Raw genomic sequence first — 19,916 nt, forward strand, 5'->3', positions numbered from 1 at the left:
ACTTTTTATGATGATTTTTGAAGAACCAGTTTATTAATTACACTAAAAGCATAAACAATTTATATGCCAAACTCCCAACTGAAAAAAACACACCCAATAAAGATGTTTTTCAAAAAATCTGTGCTCACAAATAGGATGAATTCGTCCTGTCCAGTAAACAGAAATGAAGTCATGGCTAAAACATTTTAAACGGAAACGGAAACGGTCTCCTTTGCACAATTTTGAATGGATGCCCAATATTCAAACCTGTGCTATAAAAATTCTGACAAAAATCAGAGGCTCCCTTAGGCTCCAGCTACACGAGCATTTTAAGGCTCCCGGGGTCCCCCTTAACGCGATTCTCATGGCGAGTTCTAAGGACTTGCTAACAGTTATGTCCAAAGATGCCCTTGGTTCAACAACAAACCCCGATGGGTGACGAGCTTTTGCACACCAGTATGAATGTCAGCACTTCTGAAAACGGCATTTTTCCAATTCACAGCCTGCTGCGTGTCAGGGACAATAGGAAGACTGAGCATCAATTTCCACGTCTCCCTTCACTGGCCTTCTGCAGTAGTCATCGAAAAACAAAGCACCATCCACCACCACACTGCACAAACAATTCATTTCAGCCTAAGCTTTTGCAAACATTCATATTACAGAAGATACACTTAATGAAAAAGAATTGCTGGCATCACATCCCCCCCCACAATAGTACATAAAAACGGACAACACATTAAATAAACATTCTGTTATTAATCATTAAATATATTAACACCAAAAATCATGTATAAATTAGGAAATAAATGTATAAACTATTTCACAAAGTGCTTTTTAAAATATATACACAACATTCAAGAAATTCTTAATGTAAGACATTTCAGATTGAAGTTTCGGGATAACTTTTAAGTGTCCTTTTCTTTCAAAAGTATTAATACAGCACTTAAAAAAAAAACGACACACGTAAAAGGCATATTCCCAGAATGGCAAGGAATAAAAATAAACTATTTTCACAGTTATCTACAATGTTTAACATTTTCTGTGGGAAATTTTAGTCCCCGATTGAGTTTGCAAATTAGTTCTATGAAAATTGTTGGGAAAGAACAGAACAAAATCCAGGGAGATGACACTGCTAGCATCTGTGTCATTTAGCAATTAAGAACTCCCATTTCAGTAATTTAATATAGATATGTATTTTTAAGCCCTTACCAGTGTAAAAGGTTTTTAAAACACCCATATGCCTACAACATAAACACTTCTATCCTAGTAGACCTGGTATGTCAAGAATTGGATATTTTTGCATTTTCTTTTTCTTGGTTGTTGGAAATATGTCAGCGTTTATCCAAATATGTTTGTAAAGGATTCACAGTAAATATGGATATTATTATCCAAGTAAAGGTTAATAAAATGTCAGTATTACTTAGTGAAATGTAGGATTTTTCCTCTGACCAGACTTTTCCAAGTGAGCTGTCTATAATTTTTGCACAGAATTTAAATGGGATTTAATGTCCCAGGAACGTAAAAATTACTCCAATTTCTGTATATAAAACCTTTCCTTTTCACTAGGAGAACATAGTACAGTTAGTGGGGTTCATTTTAAAACTGAGATGTGAATTTCAGAGATCCCTAAAAGAAAAGGAAAGCTTGTTTGGGGAGATTTAAACAAGCAGGTTCTGGAAGAAACAACATAAACCAACTTGCCAACTGTTTGGAAAATTTGGTATCAATACTTTAAATTATAAATTTAGAGTTGAACATATTAAATATTCAAATCCCAGAAATGAGCGTCAGGATAAACAAGGGCGAAAGCTGAAGTAATGTCAGAGAACTTTCCAGTCTTCCCTTCAGTACCATCACTCTCCCTGGGTAGGTTAATCACACGTTGCCTTCATGGATTCATCCTTGGAACACAGTCATTGATCCCTCTTTACTTTTTAGAAGAAAAACGTACTTTTTGGATAAACGGAATTGGCGAGTGACACAGGTAACGGGTGAGTTCTGGAAACGACCGTTCACAGCCTCTCCACATAAAGCGTGTTTATCTTTTCCACAGGGTAACAGAAACTGACCCAAAACGCAGATGACGCCACCCGCCCCCATCGAGGCACAGGAAGAGGCTGCCATCCAGAGCTGTGTAAGGATGTTCAGCTGCGGGGTAGCCAGTGAAAGACAAGTTTACAGCACACGTTACAACTGCTTGAGGGGAGTCAGACCTAAGGCCTGTTTATCAGTTCACAGACTATGGCATCTTGTAGGTGTCCCATCACTGGGCACAGAATACTCTGATGACAAGAAGACCCATACAGCTAGCTAGAAACATTGAGGAGGGGACAAAAAAGGGGACAGCCTCTCCATCCACTGTGTGGACATACGATACTATACACAGCACCAGAGAGGTCACGCCATCAGAGCGCAGTCTCGTGCCTCGGCGCACGCTCGGCATCACCCAGCACGAGATGAGCACACTTCACATGCGACGCTGTGTGGGATGAAGGGCAGCCAACCGGTCAGCTTCATCAGAACTGCCACTGGCCCGTCCCTCCTGGACAGACATGCCACTGCAAGGTTCCACCAAGAATGCTTGTCCCTTACTGCTGGTAATTTCCATATTGGCCCTGCAAGAGACCAGGACGTAGATTATACCGCTAGTCACGAGTAAAAGGGTCCCTGGCCAAAGGGGAGACAGGCCCCACGGCAGCCAGCATCCAGGACAAGAGATGGAAGCTGGCCTAACAGGCAAGCAAGCAGAGAGCCCCTGCCCAGATCTGCAAGGCAGGGTGGACCCCTGTGGTCTCAGGCAGCCCTGTCACCCGTCCCTCTGTCCCTTGGCCCCTGCGTCCTCTTCCTAGAACTGTCTGCCTGGCTCCATCCAGGCCCCCAGACGGCGTCCAGCTCTGTCTGATGAGACATGAGCTCTCAGAGTGCAGCTGCATGTGTTAGTGACCATGGCGCCCCAGGCCCACAGCACAGAGTGGCACTGCTAGGCACACGTGAACCTCCGTGGCACAAGAATGTGAGTGTCTGACTGAGTTCAGGATGTGAAAAGCCAGCTGTCTGACCAGGGTAAGCGTACACGCAGACATAACTTTTAAAAGCCTACAGGCTCAGAGAATCGCCGCTAGAAGGCACCCTGGAGCCACCTGGTTCGTCTCATTATTCCTTGTGACCCCAGAGAAACCTTCGTCACGTTTTGATAGACACGTGGGTCTGCCCAGGGAAACATCCAGAATGCTTGCCTGCTCGTAGCCATACGGCCGCTGCTGCTGCGCGGATGGGCCCGTCTGAGATGCTCTGTAGCTTCCGTACTGCTGCCCTTGTCCCTGCTGGTAGCTGGAGTACTGCGAGGCAGCTCCCTGGGCTGGCCCTGCGAACACACCGCAGCCATGAGACCAACCCACCCGTCCTCTGCAAGTCTCTGCAACACTGGCGCCCGTCCAGCGCGCTCTCAAGCACAGGGAGTGGCAGCTGCCCGTCCGGCGTGGCCTGGGCTGCCCGCACCCCTGCTCCTGTCTCCGGGAGCACTTCACGTCATGTAGGTGGTGGCTGTGAACGTGTGAGTTACAGAGCAGTGATCAGTGAGAACCTGTGCAGAAAGGGACAGTGACCCTCCCTGTTGAAGACTTTGGGAAGAATTCAGGAAGGCCAAGTAATTTTCCAGAAAATGCTGATTAATTAGGGATGGTTGTGAAGGGCTGAATGAAAACCTTGAACTGGGGTCTCCTTTCCTTGCCGTGATCAGCGGCACCTGGAGCTGAGTAAGAAGCCTCTCTTGTGGGGCCACCCTGACACCTTGTTTCTTTCTCCAAAGTGTCCCAGGTGTGGGGAGGGTGGAGACGGGCGGCCTCACCGAGCTTCCTCAGCGGCGCTGCACGGCGTGCGGCTGACAGAGGGAGTGGGTGCTCCGGGTGGAGCGAAGGCAGGCTCAGGTTTAAGCTAAACTGAGACATTCTGTGCATGCCCACTGAACTCACCATCTACTCATTGGGTCACATCCAGTAGGATGGCTCTTACTGTGTATTTAAATGTTAACAGGCTGCAAGACCGTCACACCGTGGCAATGTTAGGAAGTTGCCCTCCCGTTGACGGTGTCGTCACAGAAAGCACCCTGGGTTCTGGGAACGCGGCCCAGGTGTGTGTTGGAAGTGGGTTAGGACCCCAGGGACAGCCTCATGTGGTCTCGGGCTCTAAGCAGACATGACCTGCAGGCAAGGGGCCAGGGCTGTGCTGTTTCAGGCAGACCTGCCCGGGAACAAGGCCCCAGAGGACTCTGGGCAGACACGAGGGTTGTGAACCTTCTCTGTCAGGTGGCCTGACCTCGGTGAGAGCAAGTCTGCACTCAGCTCTTCTCTAGAGGACAAGGGCTCCCCTTGGCTGCTACTGCAGCTCGCAGAGCTCCCGGTCCACTTTTCTGCCCGACTGGCCCTGACAGCAGTGCTTGTGGACGCCCCCTGGCTGAGTCCGTGGCAGACCTGCCTGCCCCTTCCCACTCCACGGACCCTCACCGGGAGAGCCCTCATGGGAAAGCGGCGAGTGCTTCCGGGAGCTGCTGCCACAGCTACACGTAGACTCTTGGGTAAGTAACGTGGAACTGGGCTCAGAAAATGGTGACCGGCACCCAGGTCTTGGTTTTGAGTCCTACTGTCCAATAAAAGGAACCAGTCTCCGCGGACAAAGGGCAGCTTTTAAGCCTGGGGCAGGACAACGATTGTGGTCCCAGAGGATAAGAACGGGGCATGTCAAAGGGACACAGGAGCTAACTGAAAGTTCCGAGAGGCAGCGCTGGACCAACGTGAGCAACAAAATAAACAAGGACTGGGTTATGGCCCAATGGCAAGGTTCACATCCGTGTGGACAAACTAAATGAATCACGAACAGCAGTAACTGGGGGAGATGAGACAGACCTTCCCTACAGATGAATTCCCAACAACCTGTGTAGACATGGCCCCTGGAGTGTGGACTGGACTCAGGACTCACTCCCAAAGCTTAGAGGAGGGAAGGGGGAAGGTATAGCTCAACAGTGGGGGAACCTGGCAGACGCCCTCTGGCCAAGTGACCAAGGTCGACCCCAGAGGCAAGTCATGCTACCAGGAGGTGGTGAGAAGCGTGCTGCAGCAACGCGGTCTCCTTTCCAAACCCACACCCAGTCACTGTCACATCTGGAGAAAAACATCAGACAAACCCAACCTGAGGCACGTCCTACAAAGTATCTGCCTGGTTCTCCTCACAACTGTCAAGGTCAAAAAAGACTAGGAAAGTCCGAGGAAGCGTCCCAGCCCAGAGGAGCCTAAGGAGACAGGAGACTAAGATCCCAAGTGGGTCCTGGGACAGAAAAGGACACTCAGGGAAAACTAGTGAGAGCTGAATCAGGCCACAGTGAGGTACCCATGTTGGCTTCTTGGTTGTGAAAATCACACCACGGCAACAGACAAGGTCAACAACAGAACATTTTGTACTATCCTCGCAGCTTTTCTGGAAATCTCAACCTATTCTGAAACACAGTGTCGTAAGCATCCACTGAACGGCAGCACGACTATGTGGGGTCCGGCGGGCAGGCGCCCCTCTTACCGTAGCCTTGCTGCTGGCCTGGGTATCCCTGCTGGTTGGGGTACTGCTGCTGGTACCCTGCCTGCTGAGGGGCCGTGCCCTGCTGGTACCCCGCTTGCTGCTGGCTGTACTGGGAGTTTCCTACAGAGTGAAGGAGACACAGTTCCTTTCATGTGTTGTCAGTACACACGGCTACCAACTGGCCACAAGGAGCATACGAGCAATCGACTCACTGGTGCTTCGTATAAATCCCCGAGCAAGGGTGTGCCTCGGACATCATGTTGGCCATCCCTGCTGCTCCGAATGTCCACCCACAGGCGGACGTGCGAGTTACCAGGGGAGAAACCCGGAGAAGCAGCCAGGACAACCGCCCTATGGCCACGGGACTTGGCTATGCGTGGGTCTGGGTGGCCACCAGCTTGAGCACTTCCATTTCAGGGACAGCCAGTATTTTCAGACTCAACTTCTTAACAAGCAGGTATGAGGAGTGATCAAAAACTATGGTGAATGTTTAAATAAAAAAATTCATTACACTAAAAGACACATTGCCATGAATGCCCCTCAGAATACTCCCCCTCACTTGGAACACACTTATCTCATCGTTCTTGCCCCTTTCTGAAGCAGTCCTGGAAGTCCTCTTTCGTGTCTTTTGTTGTGCCGTCGTAGCTGCCTCAATGTCCTGAATCCATTCAAAACGTTTACCTTTCATGGTCATTTTGACTTTGGGGAAGAGCCAGAAGTCGCACGGTGTCAGATCCGGTGAATAAGGTGGGTGAGGACACACCGTGATGTTTTTATTTGACAGAAATTGCCATATACCAGAAGTGATGTGTGACATGGAGCCTTTCCATTGTGATCAAAAGATACGGTGAATGCTGCTGCCGAGTGCCATCCAACGGAAAGGCAGGGATCTTCAATACGGGAAGCGGCACATTGAACCTTAGTAACAGAAGTGTGACAAGTTTCAGCTTGTTCAGTGCAGTCAGTCAGGTGTGAGCTACGGTTGACAGAAGGTGTATTTTAAAGTGTGCCGTAAATCGTCCTCCATTATGACAACACTCCATGTCACACGTCGCTTCTGGTATATGGCAATTTCTGTCAAATAAAAACATTACAGTGTGTCCTCATCCACCTTATTCACTGGATATGGCACTGAGTGACTTCTGGCTCTTCCCCAAAGTCAAAATGATTCAGGACATCGAGGCAACCATGACAGTGCAACTAAAGACACTCACGAAAGAGGACTTCCAGAACTGCTTCAGGAAGTGGCAAGAACGATGGGATAAGTGTGTTTGAAGCAAGGGGGAGCATTTTGAGGAGGATTAATGGCAATGTGTCTTTTACTGTAATAATTTTTTTACCGTATTGTTTGATCACATCTCGTACATTCATGTGATTCAGAAACATAAAAAAGAGCCAAGCCCACATTCGAGAGGTCCAGGGAAGAAGGCGGCCCCAGTCCTGCCGACTGCCTGGTCCCTGAACCCATCCGCACCTGCAGCCACTCTGTGGGGCCCTGGGTATTTTCCCAGAGGTTGTCGATGGTCTGAGCGAGTGTGTGTGCAAACGCTGAGTGTGTGGTCTTCGTTTTCCTGCTTTACACAGAAGGAGCACCAGGCACTCTGGCCCCTGCACCTGGCCTTGGCACCTGGCACACGTGGGTGAATCTGACACAGCAGCCCACAGGAAGCGCCACTGCTTGTAACAGCACTGTGCCCATCGGACAAGTCATAAAAGGAGGGGATAAAAGCGGGTGGTCTGGGGATGAAAGGTGGGGAAATCTGACTGCCCAAGCTGCCGCTTGGGACCGTTTGTCATGGGCTCCCATCACGCACTAGCCCACGGCTGGCTGTGTCTGCTTCCCTCTTGGTCTCCCCGTCCTTTGGTGTTTAGGGGCGGCTTTGCACACATGGCCTTTTCACGGCACAGCGTCTAACCCTGTGACCCCCATGTGGCCGAACCCTGTCCTGTTTCATGAGCACACACCCGGCAAGAGGAGACCCGGGACCCAGCCTGCACCTCCCACTTGCACAGACCCTGCCACCTACTCGTGGTGCGCGTCCAGTGCCCGTCCCACAGCAGGCGTTAGGTGACCACGGCATGCCTTACCCCCCTCGTAGTAGTGCTGCGTGGACTCCTCGAAGGAGCGGTCGTAGGTCTGCTCCGTGTAGGGCTGCTGGTAGGCGTACTCGCCATGTCCTGCAAGGAGACAGGGCGGGCAGTCAGCGGGGCCCTGACCACCGGTTCTGGCGCACAGCAGAGTCCAGGGCTGAGCCCGGGGAGGGGCTCCCACGGCCTCCCAGCCTCGGTCCCCTCAGGCCGGTGCAGACAACCACACTGCCCACAGGCTTCGTGAGACGACTCAGTAAGTTATGTTTATACAGGGCAGACTGCATGCAGTGCCTAATATGCGACACGTCCAGGGTGTTGCTGCAAGGTCACCGTCCCGCCATCTCTCCTGGGGGTAGCGCATCAGGGGCCCCATGAACCCTCAGAGGCCTAGTCACCATTAGTGCCCTGTGCTGGTGTCAGTCACCTCCCACCCAATCACGCACCCCTGCCTTTCCCTACTCACACCAGGTCCCTGCCTGGGCGTCCTCTTCCTCCCAACTCCACCCACCCTCTGTGACCACTTTAAATGCCACCTCTAAAAATGTTGGGACAATTAAAGAGGAAAGGTGACAACTGAAAGGAAAATCATGTGCAGACATTATAACTGACCAGCTGAGAGATGAGTGTTACAAGACATGAACAACCAGGGCAGGTCTGTCACCTTGCTGAAGGTATTTCCCAAAGAAGCTGTGTCTATCCCTTAAAATATTCATATCACTCTGTTCTGAGGGTCACACATCCCAGTCTTAGCCTCTCGGGAAGAGACAAGGAGCCCAAGGAGTCAAGTGGCTGCGGCCCTGCTGTCCTGTCTGCCCACTGCCACACCCACCCTCGTCCCCGTCCCCAGTAGCTCAGGCATGGGGGACTCTGGCTGCTCTGCTGGTGACGGCTCAGCAGTGGGAACTAACAACTGGGAAGCCGTCAGAAGCCATGGAGAGCCCGGCCCCGAGTGTGGGCCTCACCGTCAGGGTAGTACTGCTGGCTCAGCGGCTCTGAGGCGGCCTGGCTGTGGCCGTACTGCTCGCCGCCGTAGTAGTCCTCCTGGCCCAGGTACTGCTGGGACGAGCCTGAGGGTGACAGCACCGCCGGGCGTTCACGCAGGGCCGTCTGCCCTCACGAAGACCTCCTCAACGGGCCTCGAGTCAGAGGACACCCCACCATGCCACCCCCCAGTACCCCGGTACCCCGGACTTCCCACTGACAAACACAGCTGCCTGCCCCTCCCCCCCGCAGTCCCCGTGCCCGACCCCCCACAGTGGCTCCAGCCTCGTGCGACCCTCAGCATCCTCATGCAATAGGGAGGGATACACAGAGCCTCACCCCCAGGCCCCGGGCAGGAATGTGCACAGGGCACATGGGCCTACCTTGCTGGGAGGGCCGGTAGGGCGCCATGGGCCGCTGCCCCATCACGCTGCCCCCCTGCCCGCTCGGGCCCATCATGGCGATGGACGACTGGCCCTGGTAGTGCTGTGTCCCGCCCTGCGCCGAGTTGTAGTGGGACGAGGCTGCCTGCTGGTGCATCATGGACACTGGGCGACATGACAGACCCCAATAACCCCGAGAAGCTCCCAGGGCGGCGTCACGCCCCTCACCTTCTCCCAGGTGAGCCTTCCCTCCTCTCCACAGCCCCACCATGAGACCGGCCCCTCGAGTCCACATCACCCTTCCTACCAACGAACCTCCACACCAACTCGCACAACATGTGACACTCAAAAAACACCAGAAAGCACCGCTGGGCAGGGAGCCCCCGGGAACAGAAACGTGAGTCCCTTCCTCCCTGTCCCTAACTCCCCCAGGCAGGTCCCACATGAGCCCGTCGCCCTCGCCCACCCCCGAGACGGCCCTCCCGCACCTTGTACTGGCCACTTAAGTCACCCCACCCAGACCCTCTAGAGCAGCGCTGTCCAACACAATGGGCTATGAGCCACGTCAGAAAGTAACAAGAAACAGGTGAAATCTGTTTAGCAACATTCATATATTTTATTTCACTCTATATATGCAAAACACGGTCGTTTTAAATACGCAACTAATAATAAAAAACGAAGGAGCTACTTCACCTCCTCTTTCTGTACTAAGCCTTTGAAATCGGTGTCGGACACCCATGGGCATGTCCATTTGGACCTGATGTCTCCCAAGTGCTCCAGGCCCCATTCGCGGCCGCAGTGCCCACCTCTTGGGTCGCACTGGGCCGGAGGATGTCCAGCACCTGAGCCGGCCCTTCATCCTTCCCACATGGTGCTCCAGCCGCCCCCGGGGCCCCTACAGAGCCCAGCCGTCTCCTCCCAGCAGGGCACATGCACCTCCTCAGAGCCTTCCCTGCAGCCAGTGAGGGGATCAGCCCAGCTCCCCCAGAGCTGGACCCCACCTAGCCTGCACCCACCAACCCATGCCCTGGTGGAAGCTTCCAGCAGAGGGAGCCCTCGGGACCCATGTGGAGGGCCCCAGGGACAGGCGCCGAGTGTGCCCGGGGCTGCGGGCGTTACCTGGGTTGGACTGCATGTTGATGTTGGCACGTGACACGTAGTTGCTGATGGCCCCTTGGCCCTGCAGGGGCACGCTCTGCGAGGCGGGGCCCGAGTGGCTGTAGCCGGGCCCCGAGCCGTGGCCGCTGCCTGACACGCTCATGGAGGCAGTGGGCAGCGTGCTCTGTGCCGTCTGCTGCATGGGCACGTGGTTCGGGCCTGTAAGGAGGGGCGGGGCGAGGCACCTTCAACCCATCTAAAGCCGCCTCTGACGGCCCGGTTCCTTCAAGTAGGTGACTTGTATGCTCACTGTTGTACTGTCATTATAGGTCCCAATGGCTACTAATAGGTCTCGATCCACAGACAGGGGAACTTTCATTCTGGGGTCCCCATGGAACCCCCCGCTTTGATCTGAAGTGGCCCTAATCTGATGAATAAGGGCTTTATTCTCTGCCTGTACCCTGCGCGTGCGCCTGTGCCCAGGACCTCCAGGAGGAGAGGGGTCTCCCACCCTCAGCCCTGCAGGGCGTGGGGGGGAGCCTGCGGGGTGACGCTGTGGCAGGAACCAACCCCAGGCCGGAACCCCGCCCCCAGGCGCTCAGGGCTGCTCACCGTTGCCGATCTGACCCTGCATGAGGGAGGCGGGGGGCAGGCCCGAGCCGATGGCATCGCTGAGGCTGCCTTGGGAGTGCAGGCCCTGGCCGGAGCCGCTCTGGGACAGGGCCCCGGGGCCGAGGTTCATGTTCTGGGTGGGCGGCTGCAGGCAAGAGGAAGGTTATGGGAGCGGGGTTCACGCAAGAGCCCCCAGAGCCAGTACAGGGACTTCACAGGCCCTGGATCTGCTGTCAGGTTTCAGGGCCTCCTGGCCAGTGTCTGTAATCATGCTCAGCCTGATGACTGCGGATTAGCAATCTGGACATCTCAGCCCATGAAGAAGTGACACCAAACGTGTGTGTAAACACTCAGAACTTTGATGAGTACCAAGCTGTCCACACACTTGGAGGTTCAAAGCTGGGTGCCCCTTTCCTGGGTGCAGGGAACTGCTTTGCCAGCCACCTCGTCTTGCTCCATGTCCTCCCCCATCCACCTCGGGCTCAGCTGTCCAGCTGTCTCAGTATTGCTCACCCACACGTCCACCCCCATGCCCCAGGGCCTTTGCACAGGTGGTCCTGTGCCTCAGCACTGCATTCCCAGGGTGCTCTGACTGTGAGTGTGCCCACCCCCTCTCCTTCACCACCCCCTCACTTCTGATCAACCTCAAGATGTAGAGGAAGATGGAACTCACAAATTACCTCCCTACACCCACCTCCTAGGGACAGAAGAAACGGAAGTACCAAAGGTTTGCACAGACACTGTCTATACCTGGCAAAAAAACCAGAAGTTTCCCGCAGAGTCTGCTGGTATTTCCAGGGTCAGGAACCCTGATTCGAGAGGCCAAAGTTGCTTTAACATTTTTACTAGCAAAACACATTCTGGAATTTCTGCCATCACTTTCCATGGGTCTGGGGGGCACCGGGAAGCCATTCCCACGGTCAGGTCTGTCCCGGAACCTCCCCACCCACCCGTCAACATGCAGCCAGTCCTTCTCAGGGCTGCGCCTCCTGGTGACCGCAAAGGGGGCCTCAGGCAGTTGTCACTGGACGTTGCCTTTGCAGCAGTAATTTAATTTGGGGAGAATGCATTTCAAAAAGTCAGACAAAAATAAAATATTTGTACTGTTACTGCACGAGGAATCTTTTTAGGCTTTTTTGTTGAATCAGGGTGCATGCTCTTGGGTCATAATTTTTCAAATTGCTCAGAAAGGCTCACGATGAAAAGTATGAACCCTTGGGCCACTCCCTGTTCTCTCTGAGGCCCACTTCCCACCATTTCTAGGTCTGGTTCCTCCAGGGTCACCTTTCTTTTCTAAAGAAACTGATGGCACGATTCTGACCGGCCCACTTGAGACACTCCCGACTAACTTCCCGCTGATGGCAGGACCCGCTGCGTCTCACGTCAGCCGGTCCCCGTGGCTACTCCAAGTAAGACCCTGGCCTGAGGCAGCGCCCTGCCCCCCTCGGGCACTCACGGCAGGGAGCAGAGACTGCATGTTCTGGTTGGAGTCCGCAATCGTGGCCAAGTAGACCAGGTTCCGGTGCAGGATCTGCTGGTACCTGTGGGTGAGAGGCGTGCGCTGAGCAGGGAGCTGCAGGCCCACCCCACGCAGAGGAAAACTCACCATGACAGCCTTGCCCCGCAGCCACGCCCTGGGGACACAACCCAGAGGACACCGGGGCCAGGGCAGGCAGCAGAGTGCTCTGCAACCCAGGATGGGGCCAGGTGGGCAGTGGGCTTCTGTCCCATGACAAAATGCTGGAAAGACCCCAAGGTGGTGGCCAAGGGGGAGATGCCACCCGGTCTGTTCAGAGGGGGGTGGGGATAAGCCATCCTTCAGGTGACCCTAACACTGGGCCAACTCGATCCCCCATCCCCTGAAGAGGTGCTGGGAGGAGACGAAGCAGCTGAGTGTGGCATAAGAGTGTCCGTGGGTGGGTATGATGACTGCTCACACAGGTCACGCCTCTAGGTAGCCCTGATGGCCAGCTCGTGCACCTACTCTGTCTGGCCCTCGAGGTCCTGTCTGGAGCTCACTGTGCCCTGGTGTGTCCACCAAATGCTCACAGAGCCGCCGCAGCGTCTGGCCCGGGCCTCCCCTAACCACCTTCTCTTCCATTTCCCTGCAACCTTCCCACTTCTCCTTGGGAAGCCACTGGGGGACAAAGCAGCCGCCCCTGAGGGATGACTCTCAGCAGTTTAGGGACATCAGCAGCTGACAGGCCCGGCCACTCACACCCCCGCAGAGGCCTTCCCAGTGCTGCAAAGGCTGCCGACGGCTGGTGGGTGCAGGCACTCACTGTGTGCACTCGGCGGTCTTGCCCTTGCTCTGGTAGTCCAGGATGCACTGGATCAGGTGGTGGTTCTCATCCAGCATCTGAGGAGGAGACACACGTGAGTGCCCTCCTGGAGTGCTTAGGGGCACCGGCTGGAGTCACTCGTTAGACGTGACTGTACCTGCCGTCAGTGTGCGGTATTCTACGTACAGCTGTCACTCTTCCGTCTGACCTCAGCCAGCAGGATTAAGCACTTTCCACAGCCCTGGGCTAAGCACACAGCCCTCCGTGTGTGGAGTGAGGCTCGCACCGCCCCAGGGGCAGGTCCTGGCAGTCACGGCCAGCCCCCCTGGCGAGCCCGGGGTCCGGCGAGCATGCAGCACGGCTCCCGGGCAGGCCCAGCGTGAACCATTCTCCACCTGGACATGAAGCGATGGAGAAGCGTCCAGCTTATTCACCATCTGTCCATGCAGCCAGCCTCCTGCTCTGGAGGGAGGGGCAAAACTGAGCCCTCAGCAAATACCGCTTTCCGTAAAAAGGTCTTTGCTCAGAAACACTCACCGAAAGAAAAATCTATGCCTTTCGTCTCCAGCAGGATGTGCCCAGTCATCCGGCCCCAGGAGGGCCTCCGGGTGGGCCGAGCTCCTGAGCAGGTGAGGCCCTGGCCACAAGGGGCAAAGGGCCCACCAACCTGCCACTGAGCCAGTGCCCTAGCACAGTCCCCAGCCCCCCCCACCCGGCCCCATGCAACATGGCCGCCTAACTGCCCTCTCACTGTGGGCTCACTCCTACAGAGCCCAGGGCCCAAAGCTGTCCATGGAGGGGAGACCAGAGCCCGCCGGGCCTGGCCACTCCTCACTGCAGGGCTGAGGCCAGTGCTGCTGAGAGACCACCCCCGCTCAGCTACCCCCTTCACCCCACCCTTCAGAGTTTGTCTTCGTGCTGTCTTTTTTACGTTTCAACTTCCTCCTCTGTGTGCTTTACTATTTCCTCCTGGCTGTGGAGACGATGCCCCCCACCGCCGCAGGGGAGCCACCAGGGGGCGCTGTGGGCGCCGAGCCGCCCGCCTTGCTCACCTGGGGGCAGGTGCGGGGCATCCCAGCCATCCGCACGTTAGGACTCTTCTCCAGATTAATTACCAAAGGAAAACAACAGTGCAAGAGCTTCCCTTCTTTCTGAAAGCTCTCCTTAAAGAGGCTGCTGGGCTTCAACTCCCTGACTAGTAATCCTGAGCAGGAATTCTCTCGAGGACACAGGCTGTCCTCCCCGGACGTTTTCTGTACAGGATGTTCATTTCAGTATCCTTCACAAGAGCTCAAAAGGGGGGTGGGGATGGAGCTAAATGGTCAATGCCGGGATACTTAAGAAAATCGTGGTAGAACCATGGGATAAGATGTTAGGCAGTATCATAAATGATTTTGCAGTTTTTATCAGCATGAGAAAATGTTACAGAATTTACCAACAGGAGAGAAATGTTAACAAAGTGTTAAAAAAGAACAGCACAGAGTACTGTCTCAGTCAAAAACACTCAGGAAAAAACAGCAGGACGTGTTGGATGAAAGACAGCAAGGTGGATGCGTGCTGAGCTGCAAGCCCCAGCAGATCCGCAGTAAGGGATGAAAAAGGAGCACTTATAGGGACAAAGGGGACGGGGCTGAGACAGCAGCATCCGCCGCAGGATTCCGAAAGCAGAAACCAAACGGACCAGTGGTAACTGGATTAGCAGAGCCCAGGGGGCCGGCCATGACAATGCGCCACACTGGAGACCCCACAGGCTGCTGAGGTTGAGATTCCCGGACCTTCCCAACTGCTCACCTGGCAGGAGATGGGGAAGGGGGTTGCGGGGAGCGGGAGAAGGCGTCCCTAGGGAAGATGACCAGCCAGGGAGGAAAGCCAAGAAGATACAGAAGGCAGGAGAGCACCTCCAGGTGAAGCTACCGAAGCTCTCTGCACCACCTGAGGACACTGAGGAGCAAGCCCTCCCCAAGAACCCAGCCGGCAGCACCACCATCTGGGACGCCTGGCCTCCGGGACTGAGAACCAAGTGTGTCCTTTAAGCTGCCCAGCTGTGGTATTCTGTCATAGCAGCTGGAGCCGGCTAACCTAAAAACACTTAGGAAGCAGCCCCATGGCGCAGCGATGAGGAGAGGAAGCTGCTGGGAAGTGGGGGACCGAGCACGGGTGTGGGAGAGGTAGTCCTCAATTTTAACACGCCCTCCAGCCTATCTGACTTTATGTGCGTGCATGGTTTTGATGAGTATAAAACCTAACCTAGAAACAAGGTCAGTGACAAGAGGGAAACCCTGGCTCTCTCTAGGCGTCTACACATCCCCACCCAACCCAGGGAGGCCCCAGGACTGGAGTGAGGGGACAGCGCCCCTGCCATCCCTGGGAATCCTTCCCCAGGGCCTCTGCTCACAGGGGACAATGTGCTTTCAGTAACAACTGCCTGAAATGAACAGTCAGCCAAGTTAATGGGAGGCTCAGAGTCCCCAAGCCATTTGCAGTTGTGGGGACAGCTCTAATTTTAGAAATGGGCAATTTACTTTCCTTACCAAATCAGCCCAAGTTCTTTAAGACAATAAGCTCCAGGTGTGAAAGAGCGCAGGGCACCCCCACACACACACCCAGACAGCCATCCTCTACCCCTGTGCCCACCCCCCACCCACTCCCCCTTGGGCAAAGGGGACAGTGGGGTAGGGAAGGCCCGGTTGCGACCACTCCCTGGCTCTCAGACCCTGGGCACAGCAGCTGCCCTTGCTCATCTCACTTTCCTGTACCAGACCCATGTGGCAAATGCCCCAGGTGCCCATCTGTCTTATCAGCTCTATCCTGTCCCCACAGGCTTGTCACCCTCTGCGGAAGGTGCTGGATGTACAGAAGGACAAGATACCATTCCTACCCTTGGGCCAAGAACCCAAGATGGAGATGGCCACAAACCCAGCCGCAGCAGTGTTGGGAGCACATCACTGGACAGCAGGGACTCCCTGGGCCCAAACCAGTAGAGCGCTGTGCAGGGCAGGCAGCTAGCTACGAGGCCACTGGAGGTTGCCGGGACACTGCCTGTCTCCAACTCACAGTCCCCTCACCAAATCAAGTTCCGCCTGCATCTCACCCTGCACTAGAAGCTAAACCACCTTCGCACGTGGCTGAGGCTCCCACATCAGGCCAGCTCTCCCTGACCTTCCAGTTCGGGTCTCATACCTGCTCCATGCAGACCTGCATCTCCCTGTGTCAAGCAGCAGACCTGCCTCTGCTCCTTGGTTCTCTTGGTCTGGAATACCCTTCCCATACATGTCCTCAGTTATGTGGTGAACTGTGTCCCTCCAAACGACAGGTTCAATCCTAACCCCCAGTACCTGTGAATGTGACTTTATTTGGAAATGGGGTCTTTGCCAGTGTGGTCAGGAGGAGGTCAGCCTGGATTGGGGTGGGCACTAATTCTGATGACTGGTGTCCTTATGAGAAGAGGGAGATCTGGACAGACACACAGAGAAGAGAGGCCACGTGAAGGCAGAGGCAGAGACCAGGATGACGTGTCTACAAGCCAAGGACCACGACGACCGCCAGGAACCACCAGAAGCTCAGAGAAAAGCATGGAACAGGCCTCCCTCGCGGCCCCAGAAGGAACCGACCCTGCAACACCTTGATCTTGGACTTCTGCCTCCAGAACTGAGAGAATAAATTTCTGCTATTTTTTTTTTAATATCCCTTTTCCCATTTTTTAAAAATAAGTTTTATTGTGGAATACAGGGCAACAGTGCGCTTCTCCAGGGCCCATCAGCTCCAAGTTGTTATCCTTCAGTCTAGCTGTGGAGGGCGCAGCTCAGCTCCAAGTCCAGTCGCCGTTTTCAATCTTTAGTTGCAGGGGGCACAGTCCACTATCCCATGAGGGAATTGAACCTGCAACCTTGTTGTTGAGAGCTCAACTGAGCCATCGGCCACCCCAAGTTTCTGCTGTTTTAAACCACCCAGTTTTTGTGGTAATCTGTTATGGCAGCCACAGGAAATGGATACATCCTACCTATCCCAAACACTTCCCCTGACAGAACCAGGATCACAGATGCTCCTGTATGTACTGGGCACTAACTGTGCCAGGCACTGCGCCAGGCTGGGACACAGCAAAGAATAAGTCGCTGACATGCAAACTTGGAAGCCCAAGCAACGTGCCAAAGTGCTGCACTCAGCACACAACTGCCAAGGGAACAACGAGGAAGGGACATTTGAGTGGGGCCTTGATGGCTGAGTAGGAGGTTTGCCTGGCAGAATCCTACCCAGACATGCTCCAAGGACAAGTTGTATACTTCCTGCTCTCTTACTACCGAGCAGGCATCTGGAGAACCCTGTCTTTTCTCAATGCTCTGAGCATGAGCAGCTGCTATGGACACAGCTCACGCGAGTGTGGGACATGCACCTCTCGTGTGGAACATGCACCTCTCACACCCTTCTCAGACTGCCAGTAGAAGAGCCCTGGATACATATATTCACTGTCAAAACACCAAGGCCGGGGCAGCAGGTTAGCTCAGTTGGTTAGAGCCCCAGGCTCTTAACAAGGCTGCCAGTTCATCCCCACATGGGCCACTGTGAGCTCTGCCCTCCACAACTAGACTGAAACAACTACTTGACTTGGAGCTGATGGGTCCTGGAAAAACACAAACAAATAAAACTTAAAATAATAATAATATTAATTTAAAAAAACAACAAAAAAAACACCAAGGCCTACCAGGTCAAATCAGATGACAGCTTAAACGGAAGACCGATTTCCAATGGTCAGTGAACAGGCTGATTTTCTGCCGGGGGACGCAGTCAGCAGGTTTCCTTCTTTCTGATCTGAAGTTCAGGAGTGGTGCTCTAACACACACTTTTGCCTGGAGAATTTGGGAAGCTTTAATATGGGGTGAGTACAAAGTACAAATAACTGGATGAGTACTGAAGTCAAAGGTGGCATCAGGAACAGGGACTGTGCTCATCACACTTAAACTCCAAAAGCCAGGGTGCCTGGAGACCCCTGGGATTGCTAACATGCGCCTCTGCGTCGCCAAGTGTCCTCACATCAAGTGTCACAGTTGGGGCTGACCCTGGAGCCACTCACTGGGTTTGACTCCTGGTCTACCACTAACCAGCAGGCACTTAGCCTCCCTCTGCCTCAGTTTCCTCATCTATGAAATGGGGGCGACAATAACTACCACGAGGAATAAAATGAGTTATGATTTGCAAAGCCCTTATAACAGTACCCGGTATGCAGTAAGCACCACACAAGTGCTGACAAGTAAAAATGCCCCACTTTTAAGCACATTTCTGCTGTTTTTTCAACTGGCCTCTTTCCTGTTTGGTTTCCTCAGACTTCTCACAGGTAAAAACCAGCCACAGCAAAGGTAGTCTAGGAACAGACAAGGTCCCCAAGGTCTGGCGTCATCAGGGTGAATGTCACCTTGGAAAGTATGAGGCGGAGGGAACCAAGGAATACTGCTGTGACCCCTACGAATCCCAAAGTTAGAAAGAAATTGACACAGCTACCAAAATAGTTTAGAAGATTCAAACGGAAAGGCTAACACCATTTTTCCTCTGAACTTGTCATCTAAAGAGAAACAGCAGAAAATTAAAAATCCCAACTTCAAATCTTAAGGGTTTCGTTAAAGGGGCCCCAAACGTACATAAACGTTATCTCTAGAAAACCACAAGGCCAAACTTACAGAACGTGAGAACAGGCTGTAAAGCAAACCTGCAACGTTTCTATTAGGTGGAGGCTTGCCCAGGTGTCACGCTGAAAAACAATTTGACTCGCGCACAGGAGCGGCTGAGGCTTGGCCAACAGGTCGACCCCGAGGTGTCGCCCGCTCCTCCAAGGGCTGCGGGTATGCTGGAACGGCGTCGCACACTCGAGACGCTCCCCTTTGTGCCTCCGAGTGCCAGCACCTTAGTGAGGGACGGGCGTAGCCGGCTGCTGGGCCGGGTCCCCGTCGCCCCGTGCGTTCCCTCCACTCGCTAAGCTGTGCGCAGGGGCGAGGGTCCACCCGCCGCGTTGCGCCACTGTCTTCGCCAGCCAGGCGGGTCCCCCCTGCGCCCTGCGCGGCCCAGGGCTATTCCCAGCGTGGCTCCGCGAACTGCATCCCGCGCAGGCCACTCTACCGACACCATCCCGGGAGAGCTCGGCCCCGCCGCCCTGCACCCTGCCCGCGGCGCAGGGTCCTTGAAAGCGGTGGGTCCCCACCATGTCCGGCGCGGCCTGGCGCTGTTCCCGGCTTGGCCCCACGGACCCCACCCCGCGGACCCCATCCCGAGGGCTCCAGTCCCCACCGTCCTGCGCCCTTGCCCCGCGGCCGCCGCGCGCCCCCCACCCTAAAGGCGGCGAGTCCCCACTGCGCCGGCTTGGCCCGCGGACACCACCCCACCGACACATTCCCGATGGCGCCCAGCCCCGCCGCCCTGCGACCCTGCTCGAGGCCCCCGCCCAAGTTGGCGCATGCCAGCGGCGGGGTGCTCTTGCGGCCCCGCGGGGTCGCGGCCTTCGGCTGCGCCCCGGCTTTGTTCGAGCCCCGCGCCCGCCGGCTGCCCGCGCCCCGGCTCCGCGCGCGCCCGCCGGTACCCCGCGCCACCCCCGGCCCGTGGGCCCCTGCCCACCTTCTGGATGGTTTGCTGCGTGACCTCCCCTTTGCCTCTCGGCCGGGCGGACGCGAAGGCCACCGACATGGTCGCGGCGCCAGCTCAGCACGAGATCATCGGGGTTTCTTCTCCGGCTGCGCTCGGCTGCCGGAGGAGCTCATTCTCCGCAGTCGCAGGGGGGCGGGGGCGCGGGGGTGTCCCGCCGTGGGCTCGCCCGCCCCGCAGCCGCCGCCGACGGCCTCCGGACCCACCGCCCCGCCGCCCCGTGCACTGGAGGGCCCCGAGGCCCAGCCCCGCGCGGAGTCCCCAGGCGGCCGCCCCGCGCCCCGCGCCCGGCCCGCGGCCG

General features: G+C 55.1%; 1 protein-coding gene across 4 annotated transcripts; it reads right to left on the reverse strand.

Annotated features, from left to right (window-relative positions):
* Nucleotides 1-2: 2 nt before the first annotated feature.
* On the reverse strand, nt 3-19,913 carry SS18L1 (SS18L1 subunit of BAF chromatin remodeling complex). 4 transcript variants are annotated; one of them, XM_074318228.2, is made up of 12 exons: nt 19,589-19,907; nt 17,691-17,835; nt 12,992-13,068; nt 12,166-12,250; nt 10,710-10,854; nt 10,119-10,316; nt 9,000-9,164; nt 8,598-8,702; nt 7,633-7,722; nt 5,545-5,664; nt 3,216-3,343; nt 3-2,594 (listed from the first exon to the last, which is right to left on the reverse strand). In XM_074318228.2, the coding sequence occupies exons 3-12, from the start codon at nt 13,066-13,068 to the stop codon at nt 2,568-2,570; spliced, it is 1,140 nt and encodes a 379-aa protein (XP_074174329.1). In that variant the 5' UTR covers nt 17,691-17,835; nt 19,589-19,907; the 3' UTR covers nt 3-2,567. The 4 variants fall into 4 exon arrangements, with proteins under 4 accessions (XP_074174329.1, XP_074174328.1, XP_088645174.1 ...); XM_074318227.2 differs by lacking the exon at nt 17,691-17,835; XM_088789048.1 differs by lacking the exons at nt 17,691-17,835; nt 19,589-19,907 and adding an exon at nt 13,149-13,684.
* Between the last annotated feature and the right edge of the window lie 3 nt (nt 19,914-19,916).

This window comes from Rhinolophus sinicus, chromosome 13 (assembly GCF_057876585.1).
Source record: "Rhinolophus sinicus isolate RSI-liver-muscle chromosome 13, RSI-T2T, whole genome shotgun sequence".
Taxonomy (NCBI): Eukaryota; Metazoa; Chordata; class Mammalia; order Chiroptera; family Rhinolophidae; genus Rhinolophus; species Rhinolophus sinicus.

Excerpts from the sequence above, each read along its gene's own strand:
- SS18L1 (XM_074318227.2), bottom strand. The coding sequence starts at position 19,657 with ATGTCGGTGGCCTTCGCGTCCGCCCGGCCGAGAGGCAAAGGGGAGGTC. Across the intron at positions 12,251-12,991 it reads AAGACCGCCGAGTGCACACA|GTACCAGCAGATCCTGCACC; the intron begins GTGAGTGCCTGC and ends TCTCACCCACAG. Across the intron at positions 10,855-12,165 it reads TGCAGTCTCTGCTCCCTGCC|CCGCCCACCCAGAACATGAA; the intron begins GTGAGTGCCCGA and ends TCTTGCCTGCAG.